Source organism: Fukomys damarensis, unplaced genomic scaffold (genome assembly GCF_012274545.1).
Source record: "Fukomys damarensis isolate Sample0158 unplaced genomic scaffold, DMR_v1.0_HiC HiC_scaffold_17, whole genome shotgun sequence".
Classification (NCBI taxonomy): Eukaryota; Metazoa; Chordata; class Mammalia; order Rodentia; family Bathyergidae; genus Fukomys; species Fukomys damarensis.
In genome coordinates, this window is record NW_022900929.1 from 61402074 (window position 1) to 61421435 (window position 19362).

A 19362-nucleotide genomic window follows, 5' to 3' on the forward strand; every position below is an offset into this window, starting at 1 on the left:
CAGAAGGCAAAACCACTGAGCTAAATTTCCCCAGTATCTTGTTGAGGATTTTTGCAACTATGTTTATTAAAGAGATTGGCCTGTAGTTCTCCTTTTTTGATTAGATTCTTGTCTGGTTTTGAAATCAGGGTAATGCTAGCTTCCAGGAATGCCTTTGGGAGTATCCCTTCTCCTTTGATTTCATTAAAGAGTTTGAGGAGTATTGGCTTTAGATTTTTTTCCAGAAGTTCTTGTAAATTTGATAGTGAATCCTTTAGAACCTTGGCTTTCTTTAGTTGGTAGGGTTTTTTTGTTTGTTTCTTTTGTTTTTTTTTGTACCAGGGATCAAACTCAGGACCTCATGCTTTCCAGGCAGACATGGTTCCACTGAGCTACATCACCAGCCCTAGTTGGTAGTTTTGTTTTTTCCATTAAGTTTATTAGTACATTTTAAGTATGCAATACAGTTACATTCACCATTAGGATCTTGTACCTTTACATGAAGGTCTTGGTTCTTATTTTTCCCCATTTCCCTTGCCCTCCCTTCACCCTCCCACCCTTCTCTATTTACAAAGACTTTGTGTTGGTAGGTTTTTATTTACTGCTTTAATTTAATTGGGTGTCATTGATTATTTAGTTTTTTTATATTCTTGGTCAGTTTTAATAATTTATTTGCATCTGGGAATCTGTCCATTTCTTTCAGGTTCTTCAGTTTGTCAGAGTACAGATTCTCCAAGAAGTCACAGGGCTGGGGATTTAGCTCAGTGGTGCTGCTGCCTGCCTTGCAAGTGCAAGGCCCTGAGCTCAATCCTCAGTCCAAAAAAAAAAGCCAGTCACAGTCAAGGTAGTTGCAGATACTTTTCTGGATTTTGGTGTTGTCCACTGTGATTTCCCTTTTGCATTGCATTGATTTGGGTTTTGGTTTGTTTGTTTGTTTGTTTGTTTGGTACCAGGGATCAAACTCAGGTCCCTGCACCTGCAAAGCAGGCACGAGAACCACTAAGCTAAATCCCCGGCCCCACATTGCATTGGTTTGGATCCTGCCTTTTCTTTCCTTCTCCTCCTCCTTTTCCTGTCCCCTTGTTCCTCTTCATCCTCCTTCTTTTGTAAGATTGGCTAAGAGTTTGTCCATTTTGCTTATTCTTTCCAACAACCAGCTCTGCCATTCATTGATTCCTTGTGTTGTATTTTGGTCTCAATTTCATTAATTTCTGTTTTGATCTTTATAATTTCCTTGTACTAGCTTTGAATTTAAATTGTTCTCCCCCCCGCCAGGTGCTTGAGGTGCACCAGTTATTTGGGCTTGTTCTATTTTCTTTTTTTTGTTTTGTTTTTTGTTTTTTGTTTTTTGAGACAGGGTCTCACTATGTAGTTGAGACTGCCCTGGAACTCACTATGTAGCCCAGGCTGGTCTCGAACTCACAGCGATCCTCCTGCCTCAGCCTCCCAAGTGCTGGGATTACAGGCATGCACCACCATGCCTGGCAGGCTTGTTCTATTTTGTGATGTGGGCATTCACAGCTATAACTTCCCCTGTTAGGACCATTTTCACTGTATCCCACAAGTTCTAGTATACCACACTGACATTATTATTGGAGTCCAAGAACTCAAATTTCTTTGTTGGTTTTCCTCTGATTAATTGATTATTCAAGAATATATTGTTTAATTTCCATGTATTTGCACTATTTCTGTTAGTTTTTGTCACTGATTTCTAGCTTCATCGCATTATGATCTAATAATATGCCTGGTATAGTTTTGATTTTTTTACATTTATTTGAGCAAGCTTTATTGACTATTACATGGTCTATTGGGGAGAAAATCCCATGTGCTTCTGAGAGAAATGTGTATTTGTTGTTGTTATGTGGAATACTCTGTAGATATCTATTAAAATCATTTTTGAAAGTTTTTGTCAACTCTAATTTTTTGGTTGAATTTTTTTGACAGTGGGGTATGGAGGTCCTCCACTCTAATTGTATTTATATTTATCTGATCTTTTATGTCTAGTAGTGTTTCTTTTATGAAGTTGGGTGCACTGTTGTTCAGTACATATGTTTATAATTATCTCTTCCTGCTGAGTTGTTCATTAACCAATATGTAGTGAGCATTGTGACTTCTGATCACATTTGGCTTAAGGTCCACTTTGTTTCCAAATAGCATAGCTACTCCTGCTTGTTTTGGGGCTTCCATTGAATGGAATATTGTTCTTTTGATCGCTAATTTATTTTTGGATTAAATGTCTTCTTTGCATATAGCATGTCATTGAGTTTTTTGTTGGTATCGTTTTCATGTCTCCAGATTCTCTGTAGTTTCTAATATTCCTGTCTACTTCTTTTTTTTTTTTTTTCTTTCTCAAGTTTTTATATTTGAGGTGTTTGGATTTCACATCCCAGGGAGGGTATATTTTGCTGCTGATTGCTATTCTGTCATTTTGTTCTCTCTAATTACATTATTTCTTATGGGAAAATTCATTTGCTACTCATCAATTTAGTCACTAATTAGGAGTGCTGGAATGAATTAGTGATGAAGACCAAGGTGTAACAAGTGGGAAACTTTTTTATTTCATATGGACCTAATAAATTTGTAGATGTGTGAATCGTCTCTGAAGATATGGCATAGGAAAATTATGATTAATGTTTCAGCTAAAATAGTTTGTCTTTGCTTGTGTCATTATGCTTTATAATGAGAACACGCTAAGTGGCCAACCTGATACATACATCTCCTGCATATTGTATGTACATCAAATCTCTCCCTTTTAAATTTTCATCAGTACACATTTGCTGTATATAATGATTACATTATCATGAGGAGTAGTACATACGGTTAACACATCTTAATTTTTTTACTATTTCTTCTCCCCCGTCACCTTCCCTTTATCTCTTGGTTCCTCCTTTCCTGTTTACAAAGATTGCTCTCCTCATTTCTTGTTTCTTTTTTTTTTCTCTTTAATTTATTCACGTTTTAGGTTTCCCATATAAGAAAAACCATGTGATATTTAAACTTGTGTGTCTGATTTATTTCATTGAATGTTATTGTTTCAAGATACATCCATTTTCCTACAGATGACTCAAATTTACCTCTCTTTATGGCAGAACAGTACTCCGTAGTGTATAAATACTAGGTTTTCTTTATCCAGTCATCTCTTGATAGCCCTTGTAGGCTGCTTTCAATATCTAGCTATTATGAGTTGTACTGCAGCTATAAACATGGGTGTGTACGTACCACTGTAATAAGATGCCTTCAACTCTTTTAGGAAGATTTCTCCTTTATATAACCCTCATATCACTGTTGGAAGGAGCAGATTCTATTGTAAATAACTGAACCTGTGGCTGTCAGGGTCAAAATAATTTTACTGCTCTCCAGTCCAAGATTCCTTACTGCTTAATGTGCCTTTAAAATGCCAGTCTGTCTTGAATATATTAGAGGCATCCATTACATGTATAAGTAAAATGACACGGCGGATATCATAAGAGGCAAAGAAAGCATTCTTTAAATCTTGTCTATTAAGTGTGAAAATAATAGTTCCACACAAAAGTGTGTGTAAATAGAGTGAAATTTCAGGTACCTTTAGTCTGGCAATTTAGGTGTTTAGTCCATGGAGCTGCTTAAAGAACCACTCTATGAACCCACTGGCTATTGGTTTCCAAAGAGTTCTAACAACTGGAAAGCTGGAAGGATTATAATCAATACACAATGGTGTTTTATCACAGGCCCAAAGGAAATGCTTAAAAATTTTTAGATAGAGTCTTGCTATGTAGTTCAGGCTGGCCTTAAACTCTCTAGTGTAGTCTAGGTTGGCCTTGAACTCATGGCGGTCCTCTTGCGTCGGCCTCTTGAGTTCTAGGATTACAGTGCACCACCATACCTGGTTTAAGACATACATTCTTTAAACTTTATAAGGAATAAAAAATGGGCGTAAGCCCTCTCTCTTGGAGGATACCCTATGTGTGCTTGAGCTGGGTTAAGAGAATCTCTGTTACTAAGGTATCCCCAGAAAAGTTGAGTGGAACCAAATCCTCCACAGAGGACCTGTGGGCCTTTACTGCTTTGATGAGTCCCATGGTGGCTCCTCAATGTTTAAACCTCTTACCTGAGCAAGACATTTTGCAAACATGGAATATGTTACAGCTATGTCTACCTTGCTATTGTCACCGTTGCTTTGCCTTTTGATGTCCCAGGTGTACTGGCACAAATCTGCAGTCTGCCTGGGCACAGGAGGTCACTAAAGAACAGAAGTGGGCTGGGGATGTACCTCAGTTGGAGGAGAGCTTGCCCTGGCTTCAACACAGTGAGCAAAAAGAAAAAAAAATAAAGAGAAAGAGAGACAGAGGGACACACACACACACACACACACACACACACACACACACACAGAGTGAGAGAAAGAGGAGGGACAGGAGAGAGGAGAGAGCAATTAGTATGTGGTGGTAGGATAGTTTTCATTTTGAATTTTGAAGCAGTGGCATTTACAGTTTGGTGCATTGTGCCCATGAATTAATCTTATTCTTTTTGAATAGTAAAAGAATATATTTTCACTCATTTTCTTTTAGCTAGCAATTGGCAGATAGTGATTTTGTGATTTGACTTAGATGGAAGTTGGTGATGAAGGACAAAATTGGGCTCAATGGTTATTATTAGTTTGATCACTCTTCCTTATAATCTTTGTCCTTTATTTTGATAGACAGGAAAGGACTTTGGATATTTTCCCAGAGATGCAGTCCAGGTTGAAGAGGTGTTCATATCTGAAGAAGTCCAAACATCAACTACAGTGAGTAAACTCCTACCCAGCGCTTAAATGAATTTAAAATTTCTTTGCTCAAACAGTTTTCAAGAAGTGTCCGTTGTTCACTCTCTCATAGAGTGACTGCATAAAATAGTTGGTCTGAGAACTTGATTAGGAATAGTTTGACTTAGGAATAGTTAAATAGAACCAGGCAAGACAAAGCTGGTGGCAGTTAAACATTTTATTTTCTGAACAGTTAACAACAGGCAACAGAGTGCAATGATTAAATACATTAATTCTAGAGATGCACTCAGTTTAAAGCCCAACCTAGCCACTTAGAGTGATATGGCCTTATATCTTCCAAATTCTTCGTCTGGACAACGGGAGTGAGGAGTATAATATGGCCACCTCAAATTTACTGAGGAATAAGTAAGTTATGTAAAGCATGAAGATGAGTATGTACATGTAATCACTACTTCTGTTGTCCTACTAGCCCAAAGTTTCTTTTCCGCCACATTCCCGAGCCCCATACCACCTCTTCCAGTGTTGGAGTTTTTTGTTTGTTTTGCTTTGCTTTTTCTTCTGAGACAAGGTCTTACTATGTAGTCCTGGGTGGCTTTGAACTCTCTAGGTAGCCTAGGCTGGCCTCAAACTTACAACAATCCTCCTGCCTCAGCCTCCTGAGTGCTGAGATTACAGGTGTGTACCACCCTGCCCAATTTGGTGTTGGAATTTTTAATGAGCTTAGTATTGTTGGGCTTGATAATAAGGAAGAAAATCAGAAAGTGACATTTTAATATATGACCTTGATTGCCCATTTAATTCAGGCCCCAAGTCAAGGTAAGTATGAAGTGAATTTATCTAGTTAAACAAGTTGACTGTTGCCTGGCTCTTTCCCAGTGCATACTCTGGTAGTAACTGTCCATTTACTCTAAAACAATTGGTCCTACCAATTCTATCTCCATACTGTATCTGGGATATAGTGCCTTTATTTCTTATTATTTATTTCTTATTCCTTTATTTCTTTTACCCTTAATCCAAGGAGCCATCATCTTCTGGTTGAAATCACATAATAACCTTCTACTTGTTCTTGTTTTTTCCTTTGTCTTCTTCTAATTCATTCTTCATACAGCAAAAGATCCTATGAAAATAAAAAGAAAAACTCAGATCCTGCATTCCTTGGGTTAAAATCCTTTCAGGGTGCTTCACTGGGCCTGGTAATGCCCAGACTCCTCACCTTGGCTACCTCTGCCCTGACCCCTCAGTGACCCTGCTCCTGGCCAAACTGACCTTTGGATCAGTTATGTTCCTGGCCAGGTCTTCCTAGTTGCGTTCTTTCCCAGCCCAGGGAACCAAACAGGCTGTTTTTTTCTAGTTCAAATTCTCCAAATTCTTCACTTGTCTGCTTCCTTCTTATCCTTCAGATCGCAATTTAGCTGGGGTGACGGCGCACACCTGTAGTTCCAGCACTTGGGAGGCAGAGACAGGAGGATCACCTGGGCTAGAGTGAGTTCAAGGTCACCTGCATCTGTCTCAAAAACTAAAACCCACCTCTCAAAAAATCACAGCTTAAACATCAGCGTCTTAGAGAAGCCATTCGTGATGATTCTGATGGAATTACTGCTTCTTAATCATGGTTTCCTGTGTATTTCCCCCCCCCCGACACTATTTGCAATTTACAATTACTTTTCTCTATTGTTTACTGTAAGTGCTAATACCCTGCACAGTGTCTGGCATGTAGAAAACATACAGTTATCTAGACTCATTATTTTTCTTTTTTCTATTCGAGAAGGGCTTCGCTGTGTTACCCAGCTAGATTTGAACTTTCTGGCCTCCTTCCTTAGCCTCCTGAGTAACTGAAGAGCTGGAAGTATAAGCATGCGACACCACAGTCAGCTTATCCCAGATTCTTAGGTCAAATTCCTGGAAAACAGATGCTGAGATAAATTGTCATGCCAAGAAATTTTCTGAGGAGTATTCTTGGGAATAGGACCTGTGAAGGCGCAAAAGAAAATGCAGGATTGGGCAACAGAGCAATTGAAAATGGAATGCAGTTAAAATAAATGTTATCAGTTCCCCAAGGAACTTTGAGGTTGGATGGTCCTTCAGAGTTATCTGAATAGAGGCAAGGGGGTTAGATCATCTACCCTGAATTACTGGGGTAAAAGTAATGTTGTCTGGGGTAGTGTAACTTTGAGCTAGGCTAGGTTAGTGTTTACTAGAACCAGTTTCTTTTTTCTTTTTCTTTTTTTTTTTTTTTTTGAGACAGGGTTTCACTACGTAGGTCAGGCTGGCCTTGAACTGACTATAAAGCCCAGGCTGGCCTGGAAAGTCTGGCAATCCTCCTGCCTCAGTTTCCTGAATGCTGGAATTATAGGCATGCACCATCACACCTGACTCAGCAGTTACCATTCTGAGCACTTGACTCACTTATTACTTATAAGGTAGAGATTGCCATCATCCATATCTTACAGATTTAAAGAAAGAGGCATAGAAAACTCATACAAATCATCCAAAGTCACAGAGGTAGGAGATAGTATGGTTAGTAATTAAACTCAAAAGGTTTGACTTTAAGTGTGTATGTTTGGATTTTTCCAGCTAGGTCTTGCTATGTAGTTCAGGCTGGCCTTGAATTCGCTACATAGCCCAGGCTGCACTCAAACTTGTAGTGATCCTCCTGCCTCAGCCTCCTGAGTCCTGGGATTAAAGGTGTGCACCACCACAGCTGGCTTAGTGTCTTTGCTTCATTGCTCACTATACTGTATTGCCAAAAATATAGCACAAAATATGTTATAATGTATAAGATATATTATAAATATATTTTCATACATAAAATACATTAAAAAATTGTAATTCTGAAGCTGATTCTTTAAAATTGCAACCTTTATTTTCATTTTATAATGGTAATAGCCATGGAAGAAGATTCATTGCTATTTCTAAATTTCAGATTTTTAAAAGTGATTTCTTTTAAATTTTTTCTTTTTAGGATTTTGTTGCTCTGTGAAATGAGCAAAATAGATCCCTGCTTCCACTGGCTATATGCAGTAGCTGAAAAAGAAAAGTCTAAATATTTTAGTGCAACTTTAAACCAAGCTTTCATGCTCTAGCGTCTCTGGTCTATCCACTCTGTGCCCATAGGTGGTGAAACTGACTAGACCACTGTCTCTGACTGTTTTGTGTTGCTTTAACAGAACACCAGACCCTGGGAACCGTAAATAACAGAGACGTTTATTTCCTACAGTTCCAAACTCTAGGATGTTCCACATGAAGATGTTGGCATCTGATAAGAGCTGTCTTGTTGCATGGTCCCGGGGTGGAAGGTGGGAGGGCCAGAGAGGGTGAGATAGCTAGAGGGGCTGATATTACCTTTTGACAAGGAAGCAACTTTTGCATAATGTACTCACTCCCAGGATACCCTCACTGACCCTTTCACTGAGCTCATGGCCTCCTCATTTCTCCTGAGGTCCCATCTCATACCGCTGTTGCCCTGAGGATCAAGTCACTGATGTAGCGTTTTGGGGAATACTTTCAAACCATAGCACTTTCCCCAAATGGATGCACAGATGTCTGTCCACGGCCTCTCAGGAAGCACAAGATTTTGTGAATATGTATGCCCCTTCATCAGAGCTTGTCTGCAGAATATACTCAAATCACTGATTCCCTCTGCTTGTCAACTTTTTAATAACAAATAAACCATAATATAAAAGGATTTCCATTGTGTTGATATCATTAGGCCCTGGAAGTAAGTTGTTATACAAATGTTTGCAAGTAGGAGATCTGACTTTAGTTTTTGTTCTGCCTTCAAACTCATTGTGTTCTTGGGAAGATCGTAGTCTTTCCCTTTAAATGGTTCAGGGAGAAACAAGGAGCTTTATTTAGTGCACTGATTGTAGTACACCATGAATTTTATTTTATTTTATTTTTTAGGAATCTGATTTTCTTTGTCTTCTTGGAGTAAGCTACATGTTTGAAAATGAAGATAGCGGGCTAAACAATGACAACAGGGAAAATGTATATCCATATGAAGAGGACGAAGACCTATCATATAGTATATATGAGACTGACTTCCAGATAGATCCTGAATTCTATGCAACTCCTCCAAGTAGTTGGTTTGAAGACCAGTTTCCAGCATCAGAGGCTCCTGCAGGTATCAGAAGTGCCAGTGAATCAAATGGCTGGGAAGAGGCAGAAACTGACAATGTGGAAGAGGATCGCATCCCTGAAGTGAGTTATGTTTTGCCACCCTTACCTGTGCCAGAAGTACAAGGACGATTCGGACTAGGGACCGAAGAAGCTCAAGAGAAGGCTATCGAATCAGTTACTGAACCTGTACAAGAAAGCTTATTTCAAAGTAGAAAAATAGCAGTGGAAGATGAGTCTGACCTAGAGGAATTAAACACTGGTGAGCCCCAAACAGAACCTAAGTTCGAACCTGAGTCAGAATTTGAATCAGTGCCAGAGAAACAGCCTGAACAAGCTCTGGACTCAGAGCACATTCTCAAACCGGAAGCCACTGGCTGGTTTGGCAGTGGATTTATAAGCTATTTAGGTTTTGGTGAGGAGGATACAGGACTTGAATTATTATCGGAAGAAAGCAATCTACTGCTACAAGATAGTCCCAATTCCATATCGTCTGACGAAGAGGCCACAGTTCCATGTACCGACATCTTAACAGAAAAAGAAGACACAGTTACTAACGATAGCTCAATTCTCAAGCCAAGTTGGTTTGATTTTGGTTTTGGTATGCTAAGCTTTGCATATGTCAATGAAGACAAAATTATTTCAGATGATGGAAAAAATGAAGACAGTGGGGTAAATAAACATGAACACCCTCATGCCAGTGGACTTGAACCTGAGGAGGAAGAGGCAACAAAAATGATAAAAATTACAGAAACAGAACATCAAACAGGAAAGGAAAAAGTCTTTGAGAAAACAGATGCTTCTGATACCATGCCGTATTTGAAAAAGTTCTTGTATAATTTTGATAACCCTTGGAGCTTCGAGAATATTCCAGAGGAAACAGAATTGCCAATTTCCAAACAGATACTGAATCAAAATAATGTAGGTGAAGAGGAAGAAACAGAAGAATTTTCAGTTGAAAATTATCTCACAGATAATGTAAAAGATCTTGTGATGTTGGAAAGCAGATACAGTCAGTCAGGTTAGTATGAAAATATTTATAATATAATTTAATTGTCAGCATTATTTATATTTATATTGAAAAATTAAATGAAAAAGTCCATGAATCTGTGCTTTTTAAAATACTCAATAATCAACAGCCATCATCCTCATATCAATTTCCGGTTTACTTAGGAACCGAGATTGTAATATGATAAAATGAAATCCTAAGGGAAAAAGAATGATTGGAAATGTTTTGATGTTCTAAGATCATAGGTATTTTACAATAAGTTCGACTATCAAAGTATTGTATGTAAATAGGTTTAAATTTTTAAGACAAAAGTAATTTCTGTTCCCTTTGTCATCTTTACTCTCACGTCTATCCCAGAGAATTTTTTTTTTTTTGGTACTGGGGATTGAACTTGGGACCTTGCGCTTGCGAGGCAGGCAGCAAAATCATTCAGCTAAATTCCCAGCCCCATAATTTTTTTTTAAAGCAAAATTGTTTTTAGTATTTTGTTCTACGTTTCTAAATAAAGTATTTGTATTTTTTAATTTATCTATTTTGGACAGTGTCTATTGTCTATTCCAGGAGATGAGATTTTCACTCATTTATACTTCACTTTTTGGACCTTCCCCTAAAAAACCATATTTGAATGGTTTCCTTAGGAACTTAAACTAAAAGAAATGCAATAATTCAAAATAGTCTTGATTCTTCAAATATATTGTATTATAGGTGTGTTGTTATGCTTTGTTGTTTTTCCTAAGGAGCAGTATAACACTTTTCTCTAAGTGTACTTGATAATAACAAATTTCAAGCAAAAATAAGGTGAAGAGTTTTCAAAACTCTCCTTCAAATCTCTCAATTATCGGAGGATAATAAGAAAAGATTGGGTATTACAAAATTTCTAGATATAGTTGGCCAGGTGTCTAGCAACTCAGGATATTTTTTCTTTTTTCTTTTCTTTTTTCTTCGTTTTTTTTGGAGACAGGGTCTCACTAGGTAGTTGAGACTGACCTGGAACTCACTATGTAGCCCAGGCTGGTCTCAAACTCAGTGATCCTCCTGCCTCAGCCTCCCGAGTTCTGGGATTACAGGCGTGTGCCACCATGCCCGGCCAGCAGCTCCTAGGATTAAAGAGTGTGGATTGTATTGTAGGTCATTCTGATGTGTCTTTGATGGACACATTAGAAACTCAGCAAATATTGACCAATAAAGCAGTGTGCTGTATAGTTCAGGTTGGCACTATATAGACCAGGCTGGCCTCCAACTCCTGGCAATCTTCCTGCCTCAGCCTCCCAAATTCTGGGATTACAGGCGTGCACCACCTTGCCTGGCTCAAATAGAATTTCTAGTTTAGTTTTTTGATGACTCTCCACACTGATTTCCATGGCTGTACTAATTTACATTTCACCAACAATATAGAAACATCCTTTGCCTCCATGGTATTGCCAACATTTATTATTATTTGATTTGGTGATAGTAGTAAGGGGTAAGAATCTGTTTTGTTTTAATTTGTATTTCTCTAATTGACAGAGATGTTGTTCATTTTTTGATATATTTATTGGTCATTTGTACTTTTTCTGAGAACTGTCTATTCATTTCACTTGCATATGTTTTGATTAGGTCTTTTGTTTTGGAGGTCTATTATTTTTGAGTTCTTTATGTATTATAGATATTTGTCCTTGTTTGAGGAATACTTGGCAAAATTTCCTTCTCATTGTATAGGTTGTCTTTTCACTCTATTGTTTGTTTCCTTTGCTGTGCAGAAGCTTTCCAATTTTTTTTTTTTTTTTTTTTGGTACTGTGGATTGAACTTGGGTCCTTACACTTGCAAGGCAGGCGGCAGAACCACTGATCTAAATCCCCGGCCCAGAAGCTTTCCAATTTGATGTGATCCTATTTGTTGATTCCTGATGTTATTTCTTTTTGTTTTTCTTTCTTTCTTTCTTTCTTTCTTTTTTTTTTTTTTTGGTACCGGAGATCAAACTTAGGACTTTGTACTTGCAAGGTAGATGCAGCATCACTGAGCTAAATCCCCAGCCCTTTTGATGTTATTTCTTATGCAGTTGGGGTTCTGTTTAGAAAGACCTTGCTTATGCCTATGACTTTGAAAGTTTTACCTATATTTTCTTCCAGAAAATTGTTTCTCCTTTGTTTTTGTTTGTTGTTTTGTTTTGGGTATTGAGGCTGGAATTCAGGACCTGGCCCTAGTGCAGGGCCACTGAGCTGCACACCTGGCCCCAAAGTGTTTCTCATTTAACACTTAGATCTTTGGTCCATGTTTGTTCGCTTTTTTTGTTTGTTTGTTTGTGTTTGTTTTGTTTTTGAGGCAGGGTCTCACTATGTAGTTGAGACTGATCTGGAACTCACTGTGTAGCCCAGGCTGGTCTCAAACTCACAGCGATCCTCCTGCCTCAGTCTCCTGAGTGCTGGGATTATAGGTGTGTACCACCACGCCCGGCAGGATACATGTTGATTCTGGTTTAGTAGTTGGTGAGATATATGGGTCTGGAGTCAATTTTTTTCATATGGACAACCAGTTTTCCTAGTACCATTTATTAAGAGTCTATCTTTCCTCTGATGTATGTTTTTGGCCCTTTTGTGAAAGATTTTGTGAAAGATAACTGAATGTGCCTGGAGTTGTTTCTGTATCCTCTCTTCTGTTTCATTGATCCATATATCTGTTTTTGTGCCATTACCGTGATGTTTTACCTTTTGATAGGTCACTTTGTAACATAACTTGGTATCTGGCATTGTGATATCTCCTCGTTGCTCCTGTTATCCAGGATTACATTTGCTCTTCTGAGTCTCTTCTGGTTCCATGTGAATTTTAGGATTATTTTCTCTAGTTCTATGAGGAATGTTATTGGTATTTTTTATCGGGATTGCATTAAATCTATATATCAATTTTGGAAGAACAGCCATTTTGACGCTATTAGATCTGCCTATTCAGGAACAGGGATATCTTTCCATTTTCTGCTATCTTGTTCAAGCTCCTTTTTCAGTGTACTCTAGTTTTCATTGTAAAGTTCTTTCACTTCCTTGGTGAGGTAAATTTCTAAGTTTATTATTTTTCATGATGCTATTGTACATGGTATTGTTTTCCTGTTTACTTTCTCGGTGGGTCATTATTGGTTTACACTATTTGTGTGTGTGTGTGTGCGCGTGTGTTTTTTACTGGAGATTGAACTCTGGACTTTGTACTTGTGAGGCAGGAGGTACAACCACATATTCCCAGCCCTTGAATTTGGTTATTAATAGAGTCTTTTCATGGAAATTTTGGACCTTCTGTGTAAAGGATCATGTCCTCTGCAAATAAAAATAATTTTACTTCTTAATTTCCTGTACATATCCCTTTTATTTGTCTTTCTTGATTGTTCAGGCTTATTTTCTGAGTACTATGTTGAACAAGAGTGGTGATAATGGACATCCTTGACTTGTTCCTGCTTTTAGAGGAAAAATGTTCAGCACTTCCTCATTTAATATGATGGCAGAAGGTTTGTCATAAATTGCTTTAATCAGATTGAGATAAATACTGTTTATACCTATTTTCTTCAGGTTTTTTAAAAAAATCATGAATGCATATTAGATTTTGTCAAAGGCTTTTTCTGCATCTATTGAGATAATCATGATTTTTGTCCTTGCTGTTGTTTATGTGATATATTACATTTAATGATTTGCCAATGTCAAACTATCCTCACATTCCTGGGATGAATCCTGCTTGGTCATGATGTATGATTTTTTTGATGAGTTGTTGCATTCTGTTTGCCAGAATATTTGTTAAGGATTTTTGCATGCACGTTTCTTAAAAAAATTGGCCTGTTGTTCTCTTTTTTGGTTGGACCCTTGTCTGGTCTTGGAATCAGGATAAAGCTAGCTTCCAAGAATGACTTTTCATTTTTCTTTCTTTTTTTGTTTTGTTTTTTGAGATAGGGTCTCACTTTGTAGTTCCGGCTGGTCTCAAACTCAGTGCTGTAGCCCATGCTAGCCTTGAACTTCTCTTAATTCTCCTGCCTCAGCCTACATGGTGCTGGGATTACAGGCAGGCACCACCACGCCTGGCTCAGGGATGTCTTTTCTTCCCTTTGAATTTTATTAAAGTATTTGAGGGATATGGTTTTAGATCTTTTCTGAAGTTTTTGCATAACTCACTAATTCACTGAGACTAAATGAAGGGAAATCTTTCTTTGCTGTTGTTATTTTTGTTTTTCTTGCTTTTTGTCTTTTTTTTTAATGGAAGAAAATCTTCAGGGGACCTCTTTACTTTCTCATCCTTAGTCATTAGCTTATACAGCACAATACAGTTGACAGGTTTTGGTTTTTTAAACATAGATTTTTAGAACAAAAGGCAATATGGAGAATAGAATTAAATACTGTTTTTATAGTTTTTCCTTGGTCTAAAAATAAAGGAAATGGTACATGGAAGGCTGAATAAAGCCTGGTCAAAATGTCCATGACTTAGCTTCCAGACTTTGTGGGTGGCAAAAACCAAACCAAACCAAACCAAAAGTTTTCAATGAAGGATCCTGACATGGAGAGACTGTCCTTGTATACTGTCCCAGTATAGTCCCAAGGTTGCATATAAAAAGATAGCAGGAAGGTCAGAAAGGAATTAGAAGATGCCATGTTACTAATTTTGAAATTGGTAATGCAGGAGGCTGCTAGAACATAGAGGCAAGAAAATCTTCTCCCCCTAAAGCATCTGGAAGGCAGGTAGTTGGTTTTGGCACTTTTGACCTTTGGAAGTACATGAGAATAAATCTACTATTAAAGCTACTAAGTTTGTGGTGATTTATTATACCAGCAGTAGGAAATGATACAGGTTACAATTTAGCTTTAGTACATCTGAGAGTAAGTGTCTTAGTGATCGTTTAGGTTTTCTAAGAATGACGTCTTAGATAATAAAAGGTAAGCTCACAGTACAGTGAGTATTTTTGAAAAGATATTTCTCTATTTATTTGCAGGTATAGTCTCTACAACAGAATTATCCATGAAAAATCATGAAGAAGTATCTTTCAAAACCTTCTCTTCCAAAAATAATGACAAAAAATCAAAATTCCCAGTAGACTCTGAGGAGCCCGCTCAGGTAGAAATAGACAGATCTGTGGGAAACTCCCTTCCAGACAATCAGATGGTTTCATCTGATGATGCTTTGTCTTCTCACAAAGGTAAGAAACAAGTTGTTCTCTGCTTCATCAGTTAAGGAAGAGATTAGATTCAGAAGTTATATATCAAATGTTAATACATTTTTATTTATAAATCAACAGAAGATGCTTCTAGGTTTCAGATCCTGAAATATTTATTTCAAATTGATATTTGTGATGTCATGACTTCTATATTTTCGCCAGTTGTACTTCTTTCAGGATGGGTAAGTTGCTCTTTTAAATCTTTCATATATATTGCTTTTCACAACTATATTTCAACATAACTGTACTTTTTGCAATACTTTAAAAATATCAATTTTATTAAATGTTGGGGTAGTTTAAAAATATGTTTGAACAACTCTTCCCTATATACTTCTCATAATTTTTTTCTGTGGAATTTTCATGTAATATTGCACATTAATGTTTTGTTACATGGATTACTTTTTTTCTGTACTGGAGATCAAACTCAGGCCTTGCACTTGTGAGGCAGGCATGGTACCAGTGAGCTAAATCCCCGGGCCTGTTACATGGATGTTAAGATTTTAAAACTTCTTTCTTTTTAAAAAATCTGCTGATCTTGAGTAATCTTTTTTTTTAAATTGGGGAAAACTGTACTAAATGAATTAATTTAGGAGTAATATGAACTAAAGAGCCCAAAGCAAAATATTAGTATCCAAATGATAGCTATTACCTCAAAGTGGTGCAGCATGAGAGTACAAAAACAACTAGTATTTCAAAATTCATCTAAGCTGTAACTAAAATTTCCAATTCTGTTCACTTTTTCATTTTTTTGCAATTTCTAAAGTACTTATTCACTCCTTTAACCTATTACATATTTGAATAACATTTTTATTAGTGTGTATTCATAATACAGAATAGCGAGTTTTGTTTTGAGAAATTAATTCATGCATATAACATATTTTGATCACTTTCAATCCCATTACTCCCCAGTTTCATTTATTATAAAACTTACTGAGATATACCATTACAAAAGGACCCAGCTGTCATACTTAGCACACAGGAGAACTTTTGCAAATTTTGGTTCTTTTCTTATCTACTGCTACCATAAAAATAACTGAAGAAGTATTTTTATCTTCTCACTTTGTCGGGGGCAGTACTAGGGATTTCACTCAAGGCCTTTGCACTGAGCTGCATCCTCAGCCCTTATTTTTATTTCATATTTCAAGACAGGGTCTTGCTAATTTTGCCCAAGCTGGGCTTGGTTTTTTGATCTTGCTGCCTCATCTTCTGAGTGCTGGGATTACAGGTGTGCACCACCACTCCCAGCGGAAGACACATTAAGAAAAGTGACAGTTATAACACAGTGCTGTAATAGCCATAGGATGCTACTGATTCAGGAGGAGCTTCCTGGCAGATGGACTGAAGTGGTAGGTAGAGAGAGTGGGGATGAGTTGTCTAGAGAGTTTCTGGAGATCACATTTGAGCTGAGCTTGAAGGAAAAGTAGAGTTAGCCAAGAGAGGGAGAGGATGGGAGAGGATGGGAGAGGATGGGTGCGCTAAGTTAAGGAGAGAGCAGTTTTGAAAGTACAGAAGTGGGAGAGGAAATGGCAAGTTGGGAGAAGTGTAAGTACTTCAGTCAGTGAACATAGAAGGAGGCTGATGAGTATACAGAGATTGAACAAAGAATAGTTTTGTTGCAAGTCCCGTCTCAAAATAAAATTTACAAAAGGGTTTCTAGAGGGATAGTTCAGTGGTAGAATGCTTTTCTAGCATGCACAGGGGCATGGGTTTCAACTTCCAGCACCGGGGTAAAACTGGCACAGATTTATAGCATGCAAACCTTTTTTTTTTTCCTCTCTTTCTTTTTTGATCCTGGGTATTCAACACAGGGCCATTAAAAACCATTTAAAAGTCTAAATTTCTGGATTCTCTTGAAAAAGTAGAAGACTATAATATATCTAAAGTCTCCCATTCTTTTTTTTTTTGGTACCAGGGATCGAACTCAGTTCCTTGCACTTGCAAGGCAGGCCACCAAGTCTCCCATTCTTATATGGCAACAAGAAGCTCAAGGCGAATAGTGCTTGATTAGGTGAATGGTAGATATGTACTTTTCAATTCCCTACATTTATTTCAACTGCTTGGCCTCTCTAGGGCTTTAAGTCCAAAATCTTTAGAGTAAATGTTCTGAAGAGTTCCTAACACATCTATAATTTGAATAATCCAAGTGCATCTCTTAAGTACCTACAATATAGACGTGAATGGCTTCAGAAAGTTCTTTTGGGACAGGGCCTTGCTATGTAGTTCAGGTTGGCCTCAAACTCTCTGTGATCCTTCTGCCTCTGCTTTCAATTGCTGGGATTATAGACCAGCACCAGCACACCAGGCTATTTTATTTTTCTTCTTGCCTAAATGTTTCAGGTAATTGTTTTGGTGTACTGGTAATTTCAATTTACTGGCAATTTTGTACAGAACATAGTTTAGTTGTATTGTTCAAATAATACCAGTCAACTACTTTTCATCTACTTTATTTTACAATTGAGGAACCTGTTCTAACATTTTTATACTCTTATGTAGAATGCTTCATTTACTGCTGGAATCAACAATGGAAATTATCTAGTTCTTGTTCAACAGGTAGCTCCTGATTTAGTGTGTTATGAAAATAACTCTTACATCACTAATACAGAGAATGAAAACGTGGCTTAACAGTTTTGTTTGATTTTCTTTTAAAGGAGTAGATCTAATGGCCTATGACACTGCTGTTTAATGAAGCAGGAGTCGCTTGTACTTACAGCTTTGCCATAGGGCCTTTCACAGGGAAGTCCGTTTGTAGGTTGTGGACACAGTTACCTGGTTAGCATGTTTCTAATGTTCTTGGATGTTTTCTTTTAGCTTTATAAACACTGATAGCTTTTGTTGGCCATTTCTTTTAAGGCAGTTCCTATATAAGAGAGCAAACTCCAATGTCTACTTCAGGGAACAATCTAAATACCTTTTGCATAGTAGAAATCATGTACTTTATATGAATAGACTATAAAATAGAACATTCAGTTTAGTTTTTTTAATCAGTTAGCAAGTTTAGGATTTTTCTTTCTAATTGTAGATTTTAAGCGGATAGTGATATGTATGATATTTGAGGAAACATAGATGCACATGTGTGTCTATTTATTTAATAAGGCGTGAGGTCCATGAATTTGGATCACAGGTTGGTAGTCACGACTCCACCTGTAGCACCCCTTTACCACACAAGTGTCAAAACAGGATTGCAGTGGTGTGGAGACAGAAGAGTGCAGGATATGCTACAGTCTGAAATGTTTCTCAAGGGTATGAGGTGCTTAGCGGAACTTCACGTATGTCTCTCAGTATCTTAACATGAGCGTCTTAAGAAATGGAATGGAAAGCACTGGAGGAAGAGGTGAGCTATGACTATTCAGTGTCACATATGAAGACATTAGGTTTGGAATTTTGCACTGAGTTTGGTAAACTTTACTGTTCTTCCTATGCAGCAACTTAAATTTGTATTCTTCCTAAACTTCATGAGTTCTTTCTGTTCTGATCTGTTTTTTACTATTTGAAATAGTTATTGAAAACTGGAAAGAGGCACAGACTAACTTAGGAAGGGCAAAGGAATTGTTTTTTTACGTTCTGGAGTCCTCTGAAAATGTTCAGACTCTTAAAAATTTTTTAATTGAGTAATATATTTTATTGAGGCATATATTGGTTTTAAAGTCTTTGAAATTCTAAAGATAAAATCTTAATTATGCTTGTGTTCTGACTTTAATAAGCTATTCACATAATCTAATTTCAGGGCACACTGTTTGACACGTATGAAGGTGTATATTGCCTTAAAAAGGGGGAATTATTAACTAATCTCTGATCTTGGCAGTTCCTGAAACTCCTTAGGGTGATGTGGCAAAGATGACAGCGGGTAGTTTGAGTTCTGCAAAACTAGGCCACGTTTTCCTGAAGTCTTCTCTGTGAACTTGGGTATTTTTGATTTTTTTTTTTAATATCATAGAGATTGTGTTGCTGCTACCAGGGCTTACTTCGGGAAATTTCCCAAGGATTCAGGATTTTGTTCATACATCAAGTTCTCTTGGGTGATTGGTTCAGGGAGAAGCTTATTTTCCTTTTTGAGCTGTTTCACTGAACACTTGGGAGTTAGAAGGTAAAAATTTATTGAGAATGATTATGCCAGTAAGGAAGATGTAGAGATGGGTTATCTCTTACACCTGTGTCACCTAAAATTATTTCCTACACTATTTAACGGCCCTAAAAACAAGGCCTTAAATTTAGAGGGCAAGTTGCTACTTTTTAGCTCCCCTCTCACAGGGAAACAGCACAGACTGCGCCAGGGTGCACAGGGGTTGAAGCTGGCGCTCGGGGGCTTGGAGCCCCGCAGCGCGAGGCAGATCCGCCGCCCGGGCCCGTGACTCGCG

General features: G+C 37.6%; 1 protein-coding gene across 5 annotated transcripts in view; it reads left to right on the forward strand.

The window, feature by feature from the left end:
- Window positions 1-19362, forward strand: part of Mia2 (MIA SH3 domain ER export factor 2) — a 96932-nt gene that overhangs the window by 7748 nt on the left and 69822 nt on the right. For 4 of the 5 annotated variants that reach the window (XM_010632632.3, XM_010632634.3, XM_010632633.3 and 1 more), the window contains exons 3-6: window positions 4658-4744; window positions 8627-9860; window positions 14786-14989; window positions 15089-15189. In XM_010632632.3, coding sequence (XP_010630934.1) covers window positions 4658-4744; window positions 8627-9860; window positions 14786-14989; window positions 15089-15189 — 1626 coding nt within the window. Of the gene's footprint in view, window positions 1-4657; window positions 4745-8626; window positions 9861-14785; window positions 14990-15088; window positions 15190-18180; window positions 18339-19362 lie in introns of those variants that run through there. The other variant, XM_010632636.3, reaches the window with a different exon arrangement.